The 20615-nt window shown below is 42.6% G+C and overlaps 1 protein-coding gene across 2 annotated transcripts in view; it reads left to right on the top strand.

Moving 5' to 3' along the window:
• LOC108786261 (acyl-CoA dehydrogenase family member 11-like) overlaps window positions 1–20615 on the top strand; it is a 52121-nt gene that overhangs the window by 25470 nt on the left and 6036 nt on the right. Inside the window, exons 9-15 of one of the 2 annotated variants that reach the window (XM_018555511.1) lie at window positions 3865–4005; window positions 4096–4188; window positions 4272–4379; window positions 4608–4779; window positions 9088–9154; window positions 10432–10587; window positions 12449–12468. In XM_018555511.1, the coding sequence (XP_018411013.1) occupies window positions 3865–4005; window positions 4096–4188; window positions 4272–4379; window positions 4608–4779; window positions 9088–9154; window positions 10432–10558 (708 nt within the window). In that variant the 3' untranslated portion in view covers window positions 10559–10587; window positions 12449–12468. Of the gene's footprint in view, window positions 1–3864; window positions 4006–4095; window positions 4189–4271; window positions 4380–4607; window positions 4780–9087; window positions 9155–10431; window positions 10588–12448; window positions 12469–13755; window positions 13760–20615 lie in introns of those variants that run through there. The other variant, XM_018555510.1, reaches the window with a different exon arrangement.

Genomic DNA, 20615 nt, shown 5'->3' on the forward strand with positions numbered 1-20615 from the left:
GATTTTTTTTTTTTTTTTGGTCAGCAACTTTTACAAGTGGCCGTGTGGTGCGTAGGTTCCTTTCTGTTGTTTGCTCACCCCTCGTCCTTACTGCTTTGGGACGTCCCTTCCGTTGAATGAAGAAAGATCAGAAGAGAAAACAGGATTTTTGCACTCACCGTAGAATCCTTTTCTCTGCATTCATTAAAGGACATGTCCCCCATAAGGTTGCACCAGCTTCTTGTTCCACCATCTCTAGCTGGCCCAGACAGACCATTATTCAATGGTTATGGTCTCAAGGATCGGGTTCCACCCTTTTCAGGCAAGGCACACTACTAGATCTGTAAGTGCTTCTTGTTCTTTTCCACATCAAGCAGCTGTTTCCCAGATTTGTAAACCTGCCATCGGTTCCCTTTTTCCCATGTTCTCTAAGATCTACCAGGTGGATTTTGAGATCTTACCTAATGCCAGGTTCAAAAGTAAGGTCCTTTTTAAGCTGTTCTTTGAGCTGCAGGCAGTGCCCAATTTTCTGTTGTTCAGTTAGGCTTGTTAGCAGTTGTCTGCTGTATTACCCAGCCCTCAGTTGGACTCAGTTGGCATCCTGAAGGTGGATGACTTCCTGTCCCCACCCAAAGGACAATATAAAAAAAATAGGATATCTTAGTTGTACAGTAGAGGACACAGGGCTGTAGTTACATGTGTGCCACCTTCAAATGATTGGATACTGCCAAAAAAAGTTGTTAGGATAGCCCATATAACCCCTCCTACTTACTAGAAAGCCTCAGTTTTTTACGAGTGTACTAGGTGACAGACCTTGCCTCTCTCCTAAGAGGGGATTTGACCTCCTATGAGGATTTTTACCTGGACCCTGCCACCTAAAGATTCAGGGCCGATCTTTTGTTTGGGGCAAAGGACCTTGCGTTCATCGCTCACCTTGACACTGACGTGCAGCATGTGTTAGCCGCAGGGAGCTAAACAGGGGGGCGGTGATCATCCCTCAGTGGAGACCTGTACCTGAAACCCTTCACGAGGTATCCCCATGGTTGATGGGCAAAGCCGGGGGGGAAGGTGGTCGCCCTCCTATTCCTTTGGAGTCAGGCTGCAGCTAGATTGGTACGTCAGTCTATCTTTGTACCTGGGGTGCTGTGGTATTCTTGCCCTCGGAGTATCAGTGGGGCAAGTGTGGTCTCTCAGACCGCCTTCACTATGGGGACATGTGCCATGTCACCTGTGGGTGTTCTTATGCGACTAGGTGTGTGGAGGCACTGCCAGACTGAGGACAGGCGGCAATACTTTTCCCTGCTTTAAGGCTAGCAGCTTGTGGTGTCCCAATATACTGTGGGAACTTGTGGCTCCTTTTCTCAGCAGGGGGCGGGCCTTGTGTACTGTGCAGACACTGGGTCATTCCCATGGGACTACACTGTGCATGCCTGCGCCATCTTGGAAGTTTCGGAGTGAATGGTCTGTGCAGGCTCAGTGTTTTTTTTTTTTTTAACAAGGTGTTATCCCCAGTCTTTGCTTCTCTACGTACCCAGGGTGTCTATATTGTGGGGTATTTGGACAATCTCCTCTTAAAGGCTCCCATAAGAGTCTTCCAGTCTCTCATTTCACCATTGCTAGGTGGATTAGGCAGATGAACTCCAGAGCTTATAGTTTGAAGAATTAGGTTCCCCCCTTTCCAGGTAAGGCTAACTGTACCAAGTCTTTTCTTGTTTCCTTGGCCTTTTAGCACCAGGCCGCTGTTTTCCAGATTTGCACGGCCAACACTTGGTCTTCTGTTCATACATTTGCTAGGTTTTACCAGGGGGATGTTCAAGCCACCTCTGACTTGTTTTGGCTGAAAGGTGCTGCAAGCCGTACTGTAAATGTTTGAATTATTTCCTTGTTCTGGGGAGCTGTTTGTATCTTGTTTGCTGTGCTGCCCACCCCGAATTGTATTACTTTAGGACATCCCAAGGTTTAGGCCAGTGTAAATACATGTGACCTATCCAAAAACCATAGCAGACACTTATCTCAGATAGGAGTCTGGCATGGATTTTAAGGGGTCCCTATGTACAAAAACACACACAAATGGGGGTTTTCCCCTTCACATCAGAGTCCCTCTTTAAAATCAGGAGCTCGTTTAGACTACAGTCCTGTGCTGTACGATTTAAGATGAAAGGAATTGTGACTTGGGTGTAAATTTCTTATCTTGGAGTACAGGACACAGGTCCTTCCCTCTGTTTCCTGTAATCCACTCCCTACTTTCTGTCTTAAGAATTTTTTATTTTTTTGTCCAGTGTCTAACCCTCTGGAGATGGCAACATATACCCATGGTTCAGACTAAGTCATAATTGCAATATATTCACTGTAAAATGTTGTTTTTGGAGTTCATTGAGGGACACAGATCCCACCCATCTGTGTTTATGATCATGCTCTTGATACTGCTTGCTACAAAACTGAGGCATGCTGGTCTGGTAGTAGGGTGGGTTATCCTACCCTGGTCTACAATTTTTTGTTTGTCAGTGTTCAATCCACCTGTAGGCAGAAGTATAACCTAAAGGTGAATTAATTTACTGTGTACCTAAAGGGACTCCAAGAAAAGGATTTTATGGTGAGTGCAGAAATCCTATTTTCACTGGACAAGAAGGATGGAAAATGGTGGAGGTTGGCTAAATTGCTAAAAACATATTTTGAGCATGTGTGCGGTTTTTTTTCCCTCTTGTTTTCCAGTAAATACTGAGAGATGCTGACACATTAGGTGTTTTAGATCCCGATATGCTTTAAGAGTCATTACCCTTTTTCATAGATCAAAAATTGAGCATTTTGCTTGTCCGTCAATAAAGGCAGTTGACAATGCGCAATGAATGTGTAACTCTTCAGCCTGCGATGAGGTGAATGGTCTGCTTAGGTCTGACAGTTACTGCTTTGTTAATTGCCTGGCCATCTAGCTTCTCAGTATGCCAGTTAAGGCAGTGCACCAACTGCGTCAGACTTCTTCATGTCACTTTTTTCTATAAGTTTGATGGCATACAGTTCTAACAGTTTGAGTTGTGATTGGCTGTCCTTTTTTTTTTTTCTTCTTAAAGTGACATTAAACCCTCAGATTTTTTAACATAAAACAATACTGTAATGTGTGCCTTACTGTAATCCATGGTTGTTTCCCTTCTCTTTGCTGCTCTTCTTTTTAAATCCGTATCTCTTCTCATGCTGGGCAGAACTTCTGTTTTGCAGCAGACTGCCTTGTCTCTGAAATGGATACATGGTGTCTGTGTGCAGGTTCACAACCTGAGCCAGCACTACAAGAAGAGGCACTCAGCTGCAAAGGGAAGTTCTCCCCCAGCATAAGAAGATATGAGGATGTAAAAGGAAAAGCAGCAAAGAGAAGGGAAACAACCATGGATTACAGTATTGGTTTATGTTAAAAATCTGAGGGTTTAATGCCACTTTAAAGATGCTTTTTATTGAGGTTTTCAATGTCATAGACATACAATACAATCAATACCATCAAACATACACAACAACCGGGTCAACATAACCCAGGGTAAGTGTTGAATTACATACATCATAATGTTTACAAGCTTAGATACTCCAGAACGGAGGAAATAGCCACAGGTCACAGGTAGTATACAGGTTGAAAATAGACATAGCCACTGATATATCAATTGGTTATAAAACGTGATTGGCTGTCTTTACAATGCTCATAGACATGAGAACATTTCACTCCAATCAGCCAAAGATAGAGCAGAAAACAATCTATACTCTTAAGGATTGTCCCAAGTTGATATTTCTGAGGGTAAAGAATAAATGGTCTTGAAGGGAATATAAAAAATCTATTGTTTTCCACATTGTCCTGATGCTCATCTTTATTAAACTACATAAGAATGATGTACATGTATGTTCTAGGTAGAAACACGTGGAGCATTTCTTCTGTTAATGGAAGTTGCACGCTTGTTAGGATTGGAAGAAACAAACATGGCAACAGAGCAGGACCAACATCTCCTCCGGCTGCTCACTCCTGTTGCCAAACTATACACTGGAAAACAGGTATATGTACTCTATCTGTCTGCCTATCTATCCTTCATTACATATTTTGTGACACGCATATCTTCTCATGCATGTATGTCTCCACTCCAGGCTGTTGCAGTAATATCAGAAGGACTTGAATGCTTTGGAGGACAAGGATACATGGAGGACACTGGTTTACCAGCTATGCTGAGAGATGCGCAAGTAAAAAACTTGGAGAGATAGTACATACAATATACACAAATGGCAGAAGTTTTTATTCTTCTTTTTGTCATACCCTGTAACAGGTGCTGACAATTTGGGAAGGAACAACTAACATCCTATCATTAGATGTTCTTCGTTCAGTAATCAAGAGTCAGGGGCAAGTACTCGGTGGCTTCTTCTCAGCTGTTCAGGTAAGGCCCAGGTTGATCTGCATATTATGGTTGTATTTTGCCTGTACTGCACACACAAAGTGTAAAAACAAAGCAGCACTTAATACAGCTTGGTTCATTGGAAAGCATAATGAATATTGTATAGTATTGTCTCCAGATAGTTCTAATGAGTTCACAAAGGGACAATTTATAGAAGCATTTCCTTTATATGAATGCCCTAACCAACAGAACTTGTGTTTTGTTGTGCAGGAGAAGCTGGAAGCCTCATCCAATGTACCGGAGTTGTCACAGCCTACCTCAAAGTTACTGCTCGCTCTGCAGCATCTAAAAAGCTTCACTCAACTGGCAGGAACAAAAGGAAGCAGCTTTATGGAACTTGCTGCACGAGACTTTGCCTACAGTCTGGCCAAGATCTACATTGGTATTTATGTCACCAGTTCCACAGAACCGTGTCCAGGGTAGTTGGTGTACAGGATAAGCCTATGGCAGGGGTGCCCGTTAGGTAGATCGTGATCTACCAGTAGCTCTCAAAGCTGATGCTGGTAGATCACGAAGGGTGTGAATGGTGGCCCCTTTTGGTATATTTATTTAGCTGTGCACACATGATTACCTATTAGCCTGAGTTTGCTGAGCCGAGCTCCCTGACTCCTTTCTGGTGGATACTTGTGGTTGAACTTCTATGTATTACATCAAAGAATATTAGTTTACACAGCTTGTTGCACTACACTGTTTGCAAAATACAGCAAGGTGAGCCAGGAGAGAGAGGAAAGACAGCCAGGAAAGAGAGAGCGAGGAGAGACAGCCAGGAAAGAGAGAGCGGAGAGAGAGAGCGGAGAGAGAAGGCCAGGAGAGAAAACGGGGAAAGATAGCTAGGAAAGAGAGAAAAGGCAGCCAGGAGAAGGAACAAGGAGAGACAGCCAGGAGAGAGAGAGCGAGGGAGTTTTTTTGTTGTTGGTAGATCTCATGTAGCTCATCATTTGAAAAGTAGATCTTAACCCAAAAATTGTGGGCACCCCTGGCCTATGGTATAAAAATGACTATAAAACTAGGATTACCCAATTGAGGTGTATTTGAGCACCTGAACTACAAATTACCAAATCCAACTATGTATAGGACCTGTCTCATGTAAGTAATGTGTAATCCACATCACTCCTGGCTGGCATCCCATAAGATAGATGGGTGCTGGCATGACCTGCAGATGGCATCGCTTTATCGCAGAAATGTCCAAAAGAAGTCGTGGCCGAGTTGTTGTTGTTGTTGTTGTTGCTCCCAGTTGCTTCCACTTTGTTATAATACCACTAACAGTTGACCGTGAAATATTTAGTAACCAAGAAATTTCTCAGATGGACTTATTGCACAGGTGGCAACCTATCACGGTAAAACGCTTGAATTCACTGAGCTTCTGAGAGTGACCGATTCTTTCACAAATGTTTGTAGAAGCAGTCTGCATGCCTAGGTGCTTGATTTTATACACCTGTGACCATGGAGGTGATTGGAACACCCGAATCCAATGATTTGGAGGTTGTGTCCCAATACTTTTGGCAATATAGTGTATGCATGCCCCAAAACTGTATTAGGATTGTGATATGGGATGCACATCATGTCAAAGGCGTAGCCGCCTCCCCACAACCAGTGGGCGTGACATAGGATAAATGCAATAGACAAATAGAGAATACTGCAGGTGTATAACCTGATGTAAAATCCAGAAATCAATCTGCTGAAGTCAATCCGTATGCTATGTATTAAACAGCAGACAGGACATCCTCTGATTGTAAGCATGTAAATAACATTGTTACCACAATTAGCCCCTACATAGTAGTAGTAGTATTAGCATCATATGCAAAGAAAGGGGTTACCTACAGTTTATTAATCAGTAGTAAAATGTTTTTAAAAATCACACCACTTAAAATATACCTCTCACTCATTCTCCGGTCATTGCGTTTTGCCAATCTATATCTTTCAATTTGCTTATGAATGATAAAGTCCGTATCACACCTACAGTTGCATGAAATCGAAAGTACACCCTCTTTGAATTCTTTGGCTTTTAAGTATCCAGACATAATAAATATTATCTGGTCCTTAGCAGGTCTTAAAATTAGGGAGATACAACATTAGATGAACAACAGCACATGACATACAGTACAACACCGTGTCATTTATTTATTTTACAAACATGAAGCCAAAATAGAGAAGTTCTGTGTGAAACCCTAAGTACACCCTTCCTGCTTTCATAGGAGTTAAGAGGTTAAGTAGTAGCCAGGTGCTGCTAATTAAATCCCCTTGATTAATGGAGCATCAGCAAGTGTGACTACCTTTTTTATAAGTGCTAGTTCACACCAGCCACGGTGTGTTCCGGCCCGATTCACTTTGTTGTAGGGCAGGAGGGGGCGTGGCGCTGCATTGAACTCAATGGCACCGTAGCCACGCCCTCTGGCCAGAATGCGATCGACCGCACGGGAACGCGTGGCGCATCAATGCCTGTGGTCCGATCAGAAAAAATGCTGCAAGAACTATTTTTTTCTGACCAGACCGGAACGCAGGCATTGATATGCCACACGTTCCTGTGCGGCCGATGGTATTGCGGCTGGAGGGCGTGGCTGCGGTGTCATTCACTTTTCAATGCACCGCCACCAGCCGCACAAAAAAGTGAGCCGGCCGCAATGCGATCCAGTGCGTTCCAGCTAGAATCGGGCCGCAACGCACTGTGGCTGGTGTGAACTAGCCCTAAAAGCTGAAGTTTTAGCAGTTTTCTGGTCTGGAGCATTCAGGTGTGTGCACACTGCCAAGGAGGCAAGACATCCACAATGATCTTAGAGAAGCAATTGTTGCTGCCCATCAGAGTTATAACGCCATTTCCAAACAATTTAAAATCCATCATTCTACTGTAAGGAAGATTATTCACAAGTGGAAAACATTCAAGACAGTTTCCAGTCTTCCCAGGAGTGGACGTCCCAGCAAATTCACCCCAAGGTCAGACTATGCAATGCTCAGAGAAAATACAATTACAGAGTTACATCTCCGACTCTACAGGCCTCAGCATTGTTAAATGTTAAAGTTCATGACTGTACTATTAGAAAAAGACTGAACAAGTATGGTTTGTTTGGAATGGTTGCCAGGAAGATCCCCTTCTCTCTAAAAAGTACATGGCAGTGTGGCTTAGGTTTGCAAAGTTTCATCTGAACAAACCACTAGACTTCTGGAACATTGTCCTTTGGACAGACGAGACCAAAGTGGAGATGTTTGGCCATAATGCACAGTGCCACGAGGCAAAAACCAAACACAGCATATTGGCACAAACACCCTCTACAAGCACAGTGGTGGAGGGGTGCTGACTTGGGCATGTTTTCACACAGGACCTGGGAACCTTGTAGTCATTGAGTCAACCATGAACTCCTTTTGTATACCAAAGTATTCTAGAGTCAAATTAGGTTAGAACAATGATCCCAAGCACATCATCGAATCTACAACTGAATGGCTGAAAAAGAAAAGCAACAATGTGTTGCAATGACCCAGTCAAAGTCTAGACCTCAACCTGACATAAACAAATGCCCGCAAACCTCACTAAACTGAAGCAATGTAAAACAGAACGGGCCAAATTCCTCCAGAACGATGTGAGACACTGATAGTCATACAGAAACAATTACTTCAAGTTATTGCTGTTGAAGGTGTTTCTACAAGCTATTGAATCATAGGATGTACTTAGTTTTTCACACATGGATTCTCCATTTTGGGTTTGTTTGTAATATAAATAATGACACGATGTAACATGTCATGTGTTGTATCTACCAAATGTTAAGACCTGCCAAGGACCAGATGATTTTTTATTATGTCCTGATACTTAAATCCATAACATTTCAAAGATGGTGTACATTCTTTTTCACTCGACTATATGACATGAATGCAGAAAATGCTACAAATTATGCTGATAGACATATACAGATACTGTGCAGTGCATCCATTTTACATCAGTGCCTGCGTTCCGGTCCAGTGCAATCTGTAAAAAAAAAGTGCTTTCAGCATTTTTGCAGATCGCACTGGACCGGAAAGCAGGCACTAAAGTGCCAGGCGATTGCACTGTGGGCGCGGGGCGTGGCTGCGGTGCCATTGACTTTAATGCACCTCCCACCCCTGAACGCAGGGAGCCGGCTGGGTTGCAATACAGTGTGTTCCAGAGGCTAACCGCTCTGGAACGCACTGCTTGTGGTGTGAACCGGCCCTCCGTGCAGAAAGAGCATTGGCTGCTGCTTTTTGCACCCTCCTGGCATCAGTAGCTCCCACATTACTGAGCACTTGGAAAGGAGCTGTCAGTGTGGATTAGAAATAATAGATGCAGCACGTGTGCAAGCTGCCACACTCTGCTTCTGATAAGATGCCTGCTGGCCTTATACCTTTTTGGGGGGGGGGGACAGCACCTAGCGGCCGCCACAAATAAAGATCCAACACTGCCAGCATGTGTCTTAATTCAAACAAATTGTAACATTTGTTTCTCACTGAAGCTTAATGAATGCAGAGCAAGAAGGAGATAATATAAGCATTTATCTTTCACCAGCAGTGATAATTGGAAAAACGGTTATATGTATATTTGTCTAGCTTGTGGCTTACAATCCTGTGAATAAGGCTCTAGTGCACACTAGAATGACTGACTGAGAGGTGTAATACCACATTACATAGACTATGTTATTTGATGTGGCTCTTAGGTGACTAAACTTACTGTTTTGTGTCCTTCTAGGTTCTCTCTTAGTAGAACATGCAGCCTGGGCTGAAGCTACAGACTCCTCCATATATTGTGCTCAAAGGTAAGTACTTACCTATCATGAGAGACATATGGGGGCTGCCACTGCTGACTCTCTTCTAAAAATGCTAGCAGTCTGGCTTATACTGACCCATTGGTTTCAGTACTTTGAGTCAATGACCAGGAACAATTATGCAGGATCAAGAGAGTAAGAAAAGTCATACATCCTTACTTGTTCCAGGTCAGTGACTCAAAATCTTAAAGCAAGATGGTCAGCGTGATAGCAAGGCAACTATCATTTTAGGAGAGGTCAGCAATGAAAGTCTCTGTGTTTCTCTAATGAGATGAGATTTCCTTTAGCCTTTCTGCTGCCACCACCAAACACTTTGCAGAGGTGGCAGCCGCAGACTCCTGGTTACTATAGCAGACAGAAGTATGCTTACTCGTGTAAAGCCGACTGGAAGAAATTTTGGCTGCCCAATCACTTCCACGGGCCACTAAAGGTACCGCCCACACCCTCCCCTGCCGGACTACCCCACCATGTATCACTTCCAGAGCCGTCATTCAATGCCCAATGTGGCCGGGGATGAAGCTAATCAAGCATGATCAGTGCTTGATCAGCTTTATCGGAGTACAGAGGTGACATTAGGGGTCTGAGACCACTAATGCCTGCTTAAAGAGAACCAGTCACCACTAATGTGGTATTACAGGGAACTTGTGAGCCCCCTGTGTGATGGTAATAAAGTTAACAAAAAAAAAGAAAAAATGGGGGGGGGGGGGGGAGAGAAAAAAAAGGTGCCCCTATGTAAGAAAATGACACTTGCACCAGAGTGAGAGCAATTCTATAGCCATTATTTACAGGCCCTAAATTGATGACCTGTAAAAGCTTTTAAAGCGTCACCTATTGACAATTTTTGCGCGCTGTTTTTTTCCCCTTGTTATGGGTACACACAATTTTTAAGCTTAACATGTTTGGTATCTACTCGGCGCAACCTCATCTTTTATACCCAGGTATTCTATTGTGTTTATGTGCACTAACTTAATTTAAAAGTTGTTGTTTTGTTTTTACTGAAAATGTATGCATGGATAAACAGCTGCGCTAATATTGTGTGACAAAAAATTGCAGCTGTGACCATTTTATTCTATGGGATCTCTGCTTTCAGAAAATGTAGAATTCTGGGGGGTTTAAGTAATCTTCAGGCCTAAAATGTGAATTTTACCATGTGTGAAAGAACAGTTTTGGCTGCAAAAGGGTTAAACTCTTGCAGTCGTTGAATTGATCATAAAAGTTTTATGTAAAAACCCACAACAGTGAAAATCTCTGTCTTTGGTTTATTTTAGGTGGAGTGAACAAGATCTGTGTCCAGTGAACAAGGCAGAAGTGTCTGGGTGCTACAATTCAGAGGCAGCATCCATGGACAGACAGCTGGTGTATGAAAAAAGCCCTTTGTTTATGGGGAAGCTGTAGAGTACCAATTTCAAAATCATGATTCTTGTTTAGGGCTGCAACAAACCATTATTTCCATAATCAGTTAGTTGGCTGATTATTTTTGACATTTAATCGGATAAAAAAGAATGCATTTTTTTAATTAAATATTTAATATTATTTTAGGAATGCACCAATACCGTTTTTTCCGGTATAGAGTATGAGTACCGATGTATTTATATTTCGGTACTCGCCGATAGAGTACCAATACCAGTACTTCCGCTAGCATGGAGCCGGCTTCCCAGGCAATCAAGAAGCCGTGCGGCAGGTTGACATGTTGCCCGGTTTCTTAGATTGCCCGGGAAGCCGGCTTCATGCTGTTTGGCCGAATCGATGCTGATTGATTGAGCCAGTCAAACAGCATGGAGCTGGCTTCCCAGCCAATCAGGAAGCCGGGCGGCAAGTCATTACCTGCAACGCGGCTTCCTGATTGGCCAGGAAGTTGACTCCAATTACCTCACAGTATCAGTCGTGAGTATTGGAGCATACTTATTTACTGGTATCGGTATTGGTGCATCCCTAATATAGATAATTATTCATAAATATTCGTTATTAAATAATACTTGAATATTGATTTAATGAAATATTAATTATTTAATGAAATGTTTGTTTATTAGGCCTATCATATTAATTCTTTCTACATAGCTCGCATCCCTGGCATATGTCACAGAAAGAACTTATGTAGGAGGCAAAACATTACCAAGCAGGCACTTTTCTCTGGGGGAATTCGATTTGGCTGCACGCTTGAATCTGCATTCTTAATCCTCCTGTCCCATCGCACTCCTGAACGGACAAAAACCCAAATCCAACTGAGGGGGTGCGGTAGTGACAACGGATGCCTCCGTAAAATGTAGATAGATGAAAGTAGTCACTCGCACTCCATGATATTAAAGTCAATGCTGTTTATTGACTGAGATAAACAGCATTGACTTAGCTAAGGAGATGTGTGTTATCTCAGTCAATAAACAGCATTGACTTTAATATCATGGAGTGCGAGTGACTACTTTCATCTATCTGAATCTGCATTCTGACACGTGGATTCATACGTACAAGTTGATTGGCTAGAGATAAAAAAAAATGTTTTATCTCGCCATGCTCAGCTCTCAACTAGCTAAGCGCGGGAGAGGATAGTGCTAGACAGTCCCCTTTGCTGCGCGTGGCTCTGTTTTTTAACGCATACTGTTGACAGGGTAATTTGTTTTGTTGCAGGCTAGCTGGCAGGTGTGCTGCGGACCTTTGTGTTTTGTATTGTTGTAAGCCTTCCCATGTGCACCCTGCTACAAAGGCTGGTTATAAATTTATGCGGTTACCATCTTTTTCTAGTCTGCGCGCAGTGGGTCATGGGTTTTACAGGCTTAAATGTGTTCGCTGCCCAACTGGCACCCCCCCTCTCCCCATCTATGTGCCCGGGGCAGCTACACCAACTTGTGTCCCCCCCACCCCCTGATTGTTACTTTACTGACTCCACTCACAATGCACACACAGTACACATCCAACACATAATACACACACAGTACACACATACAACACATAATACACACTATTTACACCGGTTGTACATCGCTATTCAGCCCGTCCACAGTCCACTATGAGCAGCCTGGAAAGGAGGCTGAGACATGGGGGAGGCTGTGGATCCTCGGGCAGTGCCTGAACAGTCAGTCCGCGCTCAGCTAGGCGTTCGCCGAGACTCCTCAACACTTTTCCCTGGGACAGGGCGGCCTGTCAATGATACGCACATGAGTGAGGGGGAGGATGTGAGGAGCTGCAAGAAGCCAAACTAATTGACAGACCAACAAATTAATAGAAATCGTTACAATTTTCATTATCTATTATTATTGACTTTGTCGATTAGTTGTTTCAGCCCTAATCTTGTTTTGTTTGTAAGAACATCAATGGTTCTAATTTTAAAACAAGAGTGCACCCTGTTTGACAGGCCAGCCTTCAGTTAAACTCATTGCTAATAGTTTGCACAAATTACTATCTAGATTATGATTAACCACTTCAGTTCTCACACCTCTATACCCCCGTGTGGAACAGAGCACTTTTACATTTCTACTATGGGTCTGTTTCTTGGCCAGTAACTTTATCATTATTTTAGATAACAAAGTAACACATATATAACTTTTTAAACAAACAAGCCTTTTTTTCAGTGATTTTGTCTTGCAAAAATTATTTTATTTTTTATATAATTCATAGACAATAAATGTAACAAAACTAAAAAAGTACTTTTTAAAAAAAACTTTTGATCAGTGCTAGTTAAAAGGGTTGTCACTGTAAATAAAAAAAAAGTATAAATGATATTCTATACTTTGTCATGTTTAAAATTATGATTCTGGTACAAAGCATTGCAAAGTTTATTTACTTTCTCATCCACTGAGGGAAGTCTTTACCTTCAGGTTATAGTGCTGCCTTCCTTAGCAGACAAACTTACCTCAGAGGAGTCGCAGTCTGCTGCCAGTATTCTGAAATTGAAAGACCTATTGATGCAGTGCCTCTTTCATGCCTTCCTTAGTCCTGGGTTCTTTAGAGACCCTTATGGAGAACTATGAGGTCAGGGCTTTTCCCCATAGTTCTCCCCAGGGTCACAGGAGGACACAAACTAGCTACAGCTCGCGATATACTGAGACCGCCGCAGCCGGGACAGATCCCAACATTACTGTCAAGATCCACCCAGCTGCGTGATTGACAGCTGGCTCTGCCTATCTAGAGGCAGAGCCAGCTGTACCCGCCCCCTCCGTCAGTTCCGCCATTCAGTGCTGGAGGATCGGACAGCGGAGGTGGGGGGAATCCCTGCAGGGAGCCGTGAGTGACAGTCACGGCTCTCTGCAGGTACAGGATCGAGAAGTGAGCGAGCGACGGTATGTGTTCGCTCACTTCCCGATCTATTGAGCCAATGTGTGACAGTTTCATTGTCACGCGTTGGCTCCAACTATGAGGCTGAGTGATTTTCACTCACCTCATAGTTCTCCTTTTAAGCCTCAAAGACTCTTCCAGTGCTTCACATGCTGTTTCTAGTCTTCTTCTACGGAGATTGGAAACACCCTGACAACATGTTTGCTCCCCCAAATGCCTTTTATACCCCTTTTTTTTTGTTTGCAAGTTCAGACTTCTGCCAGGTGGATATTGAGGCCTGATCTAATACCAGCTTCAGGCTCTTAGAGCTGCAGTTAGTCCTCCAGTTTTGTGGTTGTTTTATGAGTCTGTCAGCAGCTGTTTGCTAGTTTGACTGCTTTAGGACATCCCATAGGTGAAAGACTTCCTGTATCCCTCAACCAATAAGAAAGAAAATAGGATTTTTGTAAGCATTATACAATCAATTTCTTGGAGTCCATTGTGAGTCCATAAGCCCCTATGTTTATGATTAGGCTCTCTGTACTGCTTGCAATGAAACCAAGGCATGCTGGTGGTGGTGGTAGTAGGGATTATCCTAGACTGGCCTACAGTTTTTGTTTGCCAGTGTCCAATCCTCCTGTAGGTCACGCTATAACCTGAAGAAATATCTGTGTCACTTAATGGCCTCCAATAAAATGATTTCATATGGAGTACAAAAATCTAATTTTGTTTCCTTTTCCAAATTTTTAAAGCAAAATTAGGTAAATTGCTGAACAATATGAATGAAAACTAAAAAAAAAAAAGGTTAATGGTTAGAAAATTAGAAATATATTTTTTTTTCCAGAACAAATGGTTAAGGGAGAAGGAATCGCGTGCGTCTTGGGTGAAAACATAGTTAAATGGACTCTAGTTATAGGTACACAAAATGGTCTATTTCCCCCTTACCCTTAATCACATTTTTGCCATTCACTCCTAGAACCCTACACATTTTTCATGCACCTTCCAATCATAGTACATGAAGCCTTTTATGAGCATATTACTCAAATTGATCTGTAAGCTTTTACTGCGTACTTTCACTGCACCACAGCCTGACTTGCAAACAAAACGTTTTATAAGAAATGTCCACCCACTCTCCATCCCTGCCTTCTGGGTACACACATTGGGGTTGATTTACTAACCTTATAAACACGCCACGAACAAGTATACACCTCTGTAGTGTGTTCCCTCCCAGCATGATCTATTGGTGGAATCTAAACACCTTTGTAGTGTGTACACACCCAGCAGGTGTGTTGTGCAAAGCCCTGCATGAATTGCAAGGTGATGTCGTGTAAATTAGCTCTATGTTGTGTTGCTTGCGTTGATGAATGCAGGAATGTAAATGCATGAGCTAACCATTTTTGTCTAAACTGTGAAGCAGCATTATATATGCATCATGTGCATGATTTTTCCATATATGGCATTAGTGGAAATATGCTTATAGAGACTTTTTGGTTGATAAATATGTTTTGCTGTGTGGTTAGGTTAGTAAATCACCCCCATTACCTCAATCATAATAATATAGTAAGTTTTAATAGTATTCAGGACCAGGTTTTTTTTTTTTTTTTTAAATGTATAGTTTACTGTCATACCATGTTTTATATGCAGGACAGAAACTGGGAACTTCCCTGCACTTTGGCAGGTAGAATTATTTAGGACTGCAACCAACTAATCAATTAATGATAATGGTTGTCCACTATTCTCATTATCAATTACATAGTATAATTGTCAAAAACTAGAACAGTATACAGAATACAGAATACATATTATCAATTCTGCATTATTGCATTATTAAATACATACGTGTCTGGTCTTTCACATATTTACTTCAAATCTCTGCCCACAAAGCTAAAAAATGATGCTGTATTATATAGGTCTGTAAATTAAGTCCAGGTGCTGGAAAAAAGGATTTCAAATGTTTTTTCTTTCTCATCTATTGAGGGTTCTACTGCCCCCTGCAGAAGTATTGGACATTGGAGAAAAAAATTGTAATCCAGGATATTCGCTTATACTACCAGCATCTCTCAATTTTTGCTAGTGTCCTTTGGAGAATGGACATCTTTTCTTCAGCTTTCCTGTTAAAAGTCTAACCTAATTTTTTCCTAGTATTTTTTTTTCACCCAGTGCTGGCCTTCAATCAAGACGTTTCTTTATCACTGCTAGAGGTCTTTACGATTGCAGCTATCTGTCCTAGCCTGTTCTCAGCTGGCCCTTTGGAGTGCAACGGCAGGACCTCTTTTGGTGGACATTACATGACTAGCCTGGAATGACCATCGGGCACTGGGTTTTGAAATCACTGCAATCTGAACTCCTATTTCATTATGCTTTTAGGGTTTACAACATCATCTGAGTCCACCTTAACTCCTTCAGGTGAGGCAGAGTCCCCTGCCTTATCATCGTGAACCTCTACTACAGTCACCAAAAACTTTGTGGGCAAATTTACCCAGTTTGTCACTATTTCTGACGACAGAGGTTATAAGTACCCTCCAATAGGTAAAAACCGGCACACATAAGGGGGGTCTGTTCATTCAGTACTTTATTTGCAAAAAGGTATAAAAGCAGCAAACAAATGCTAACGTGTTTAAGCCCCCCAAACTAGGCCTTAGTCGTAGCCATTATAAGTACCTTCCCCTGCAGCGCCTATTGCTGATCTGGCTGGGCTCTAGGGACAGCCAGGCCATCGGTCGCAATGACCATTTCAGACATTTTATTCTGGGTTGCCTCAGGGTCTCTCTGACAAGATTATGCTTGAGGAGTTGCAGTCTGTATTACTCTGCATCTGGAGGATCATCCTACTGTCACCAACCTTGGGTTTTTCCAGAGCTTGCACAACTGCAAATACCTTACCATTGCATACTTCTTCAAAGTATTTTTCTATGAGAATTGGACGCACCCCAATGGGTCTTCAAATCCCCCAGAGCACTTACTGAATGTATTCCCATTTGGGAGAGTTTTTGTAAAGCAATAGTCCATACCCACTTTGGATCCACCAGTGACCCAACCTATCAGGGAAACCACTAGGCTAATAGGGGGTGTTTTTACATTCAGGGATTCTACCCGCCATTAGTTAGAATCCCTCTTTACCATAAAGTTCTTGCTGGTTGGGCCTGCCCTTCACCCTCATTTGTCAAACCATTGGAGAACAGTCAAAATCTATTTAAAAAGGACTACAATCTCACATTTAGTTTACTAATTTGTATTGAAATTATCGTTTATCATGGGAACAAAGTTGGAGCGGAGGACACAGGAACTATGGAGGAACAAAAGTAGCTACCCTCCAGAAGGAAGGACAGTGTCAGCACCAATTCAGAGATGATTTGAGGATCTCCAGCCGAGTGATACACAAATAAGATACATTTTTGTTAATAGGGTACATGAATGCATTTTTAAGATTTAAATCTTGAGTCTAGTGTCACTTTCAACGCTCATAGATCTTCTCATAAAATTTACCACTGTACACGGAAAATTTATTTTCGTTGTCGTGAGTCCTTGGAGTTTCCTCTGTGGGCTTTTTCTATATTGCACATTTATCTTCAATCAGGGGCCGGCCAATGTTTAGCTCTTAGTACCATTAAGGGTCAGGTATCTGCCTTATGTGCCCTTTTTCAATGTCTTCTGGCTTCTAATTCCTTGATTCATACTTTTATTCAGGGAGTTACACATATTGTTCCTCGTGTTGGGTCTCTTCCTCCGTGGGACTTATTTTTTTATTACAGGTATTTATATAGCACCGACAATTTACGCAGCACTTTACATAGTTGCACATTCACATCAGTCCCTACCAGGGGCTGACTGGCAACTTTTAGCCCAGGGGGCAAGTACAACCCAGAGGCCCATGGTGCAGCAACTTGGCCCCCCTCCTGCTCTGCCTCTTCCCCCGCTCTCCCCGCCCCTTTTGCCATCCATGTAACAGTAGTGTGAATGTATTTATCGGTTTAGGAAATGTAAAGCATACTGGTAGTGGAGGGATGCCTTGTCAGCTGGTGGTATTCTGCATTCGCTGTATAGAGGACTACAAATCCCAGCAATAATACATTATACAGCGCAATGCAGAGTACCACCAACCTTCTTTATGCAGCTACCTTCAGGTGACTGGACACTGGCTAATCAATCAAAGCTGTGCGACAGCCCTGCATAACTTCTTCCACTCCCAGACTGCCTCAGGTTTTGTAGCAAACAGTACAGAGTGCATTACAAAATATGAAAGGGAGGGTCCTGTTCCCGGTGATGTACTGCAAGAAAGATTTTTTAGAAAAAAATCCAGGTTTTCTTAAATCACACATTACAGTACACAGGCAGGTAAATTCTTTAACCACTGGGACATTCAAAAGCAGTGTAACAGAGAGGTGGGCAACACAGCAGACAAGAGATTAAAGCCCTAAAGAACAACCACAACAGAACTAGAAAACAGACGTGCTCAAATTAACTGCCTGAAGGACCTTCTGACCAAAACAGGCATCAGCAAATGCCTGAACATCCATCTGGTAGAGCCTGACAAAACGTTTAAAAAAAAAAAGTGCCCCAAAGACCAGGTGGCAACCTTATAGATTTGGGGAACTACAGTCTGATGCTGAAACGACCAAGAAGCACAAAACACTTCTAGTAAAGTGTGCAGTCGAGGCGAGGCAAGAGTGTCAGAGGAATCAGTAGATCAGGTGGAATTGATCCCAATGAGTCACAAAGGCATTCACAATAAAGACTAGTGGATCCCTGGTCCTGGTGACAAACCTATCCAGTTTGTTGTTAAACCTGGACATCAGCAGGTTCACGTCTGGTGTCCCCCAGTTTGCAACAAAAGGCTTGAAACATCTCCGTGTGATGGTGAGGTAGTCTGCTTGCCAATTTCCCATGCCTGGAATGTGCATGGCAGACAGGGCCGGAACATGAAGTTCCACCCAAGTCAGGATCTGCTTTCCTGACGTGGCGTTGTTCAACTGAATCCTGGTTGAATGACCCTGCAACTGGGAGGTACAGCAATGAAGAGAACACTGAATTGCCCTGAGCTCCAGAATGTCTATCAGGAGCCAAGATACATCCGATAATCAGGTCACCTGACCCGAGAGGCTCTCCAAGAGTCTAACAGGCTGGCATCTATCATGAGCACCTTCCAAGACAACAAAAGGAAGGACTTCCCCAACTCCAGTGCTGGGCTGGATATCCACCACACCAGGACAAGCTTTGTTTTGCTGCACAATCAGATAGGAGGATTCAGGGACTGAACCTGTTTGCCCCACACAACTAGGATGCTGAGCTGCAATGGTCTGGAGTGAAACAGAGCATAGGGAAAAGCCTTAAAAAGGAAGCCACTATTGGGCTCAGAAGTTTCATGCAAAAGCAAATGGTTGCATGACTCCTGGACTGTAGCGTCCAAAAGTGGTCTCTACAGAAGGTTCCACGGGGGAAGGAAGACACTGGAAAAGGTTGCGTCTAAGACCATGCTCAGGTACCTGAAGTGTTAGGAAGGCTCCTGCATTATTTCTGAGGGTTCAGGGTCCATCTGAAGCTCTGTAGAGTTTGGATTGCCTGCTGAATGTTGGACAATAAAACATCCTGCATCCTGAGGAGGAGGTCCTCAAAAGTATCCTAATTTGGGGATCCCCAAGACTGAAGCATGGCCAAGGCAGGTGCCCGCACCTTCGTGAAAACCTTGATATCATAGCCAGAGCGAAAGGAAGAGCAACAAATTGGAAATGCTGGGTGCCCACAGCAAATCACAGGTAGCAACAGTGGGCAAGAAAATGGGGATGTTTAAATATGTATGCTTCATGTTGACCAAAGCCGGTTTCGAAGAGAAAACTGATCTGGATAGCCATCGGAGGCACCGAAATGGCTTGAGCAGCATTATGGAAACAAGCTAGAAGACTCTTGCAGAAAATTATCATAGAAAAAAAATGGTACTGAGGGAAGGCCTCCATCACCTAAGGACACCAGCAAAAAGCTGAAGCAGACTTGGAGTGGGAAGGGTTTTGCAGGGCTGTCCTGCAACTTTGAACGATTTGCCAGTGTCCACTCACCTTAAGTTAGCTGCATGACCCAGTGGGTCAGAATTACAATATTAAATATGTGAGTCAACTGCAGACAGCAGAAGAGCAATAACATAAATTAAAGCCTGGATACCTGAGATGATCTTCAAACTGGCCATGGCATATACTGTAGTTAGACTGCCCAGTGCTAAAAGTATCCAGCAGCAGTCTACACACCCGTAACCGATACTCCAATGTAGAATAATCATTGCGTCTAATGATGGGAGAAGCATAGTAAGCCACACACCTAATTATACCACTACAGATAGTACCAGGTCAACTCAACTTTATTTCACTTTTATTTATATAGTTAACAATGCTAAAATGATTTACCTCTTGCTCTGACATAAAAAAAAAAACACCTCTTTATCGCCTCAATAGAAAGAAAAGAAAGTATGAGTGTGTGTGTGATTATATATATATATATATATTTCACACACATACCCAATCTAAGAAGTCAGCTAGTCAGCTTCCTTATAGAGAACAAAGAACTGAAGAGCGAAAAGGAAAAAAAAAAAGTGCTTAATTGACCAGAGTATGTGGGATGTTGGCAGACCACTGAGCTCCACTGTGTTGAATCTAGGACCTGTTAAGAATGCTGCTGGTGTAAGCATCAAACCTGGACTGAGCTTCATAGCATTTATCTGACCACCAGCTGAAGGTGTGTGTAATTATATATATCTATATAGATATATATTTTATTGTTGTGATCCACAAATACATCTTTTATTCACTCTAGAGCCAGATTTTATATTCATTCTCTTTCTCTCAGAGAAAATTACCCAAAATTCATTGCCTGTGTAAGCTTGCTGCTGCCCTGTCATGAATCCCATTCAGCCTCTATTTTAGTACTTTCTGTGCTGTGAGCTTTCTAGAATTGCAATTGAAAACTGTGCGGCAAAATTATATCATATACTACTAATTCTTAACGCATCATAATATTTTCAAGGCTTGCTACTATGCATCAAGATGTCCTATGCCCTCATGGTAAAACTAAAACGCCTAGTTCTCACACAAGTATACTACCTTATATCAAACGTTCTGTTGTTCAAGCAACTTAGAGCACATCTTCTGGTCATTCATAGTCCCGTGTTTGCAAAGGGATTTTTTTTTTTTTTTTACTAGGGTCCTGCTGCACTGAAGTAGAG

This window comes from Nanorana parkeri, unplaced genomic scaffold (assembly GCF_000935625.1).
Source record: "Nanorana parkeri isolate BGI_ZX_2015 unplaced genomic scaffold, ASM93562v1 scaffold199, whole genome shotgun sequence".
NCBI lineage: Eukaryota > Metazoa > Chordata > Amphibia > Anura > Dicroglossidae > Nanorana > Nanorana parkeri.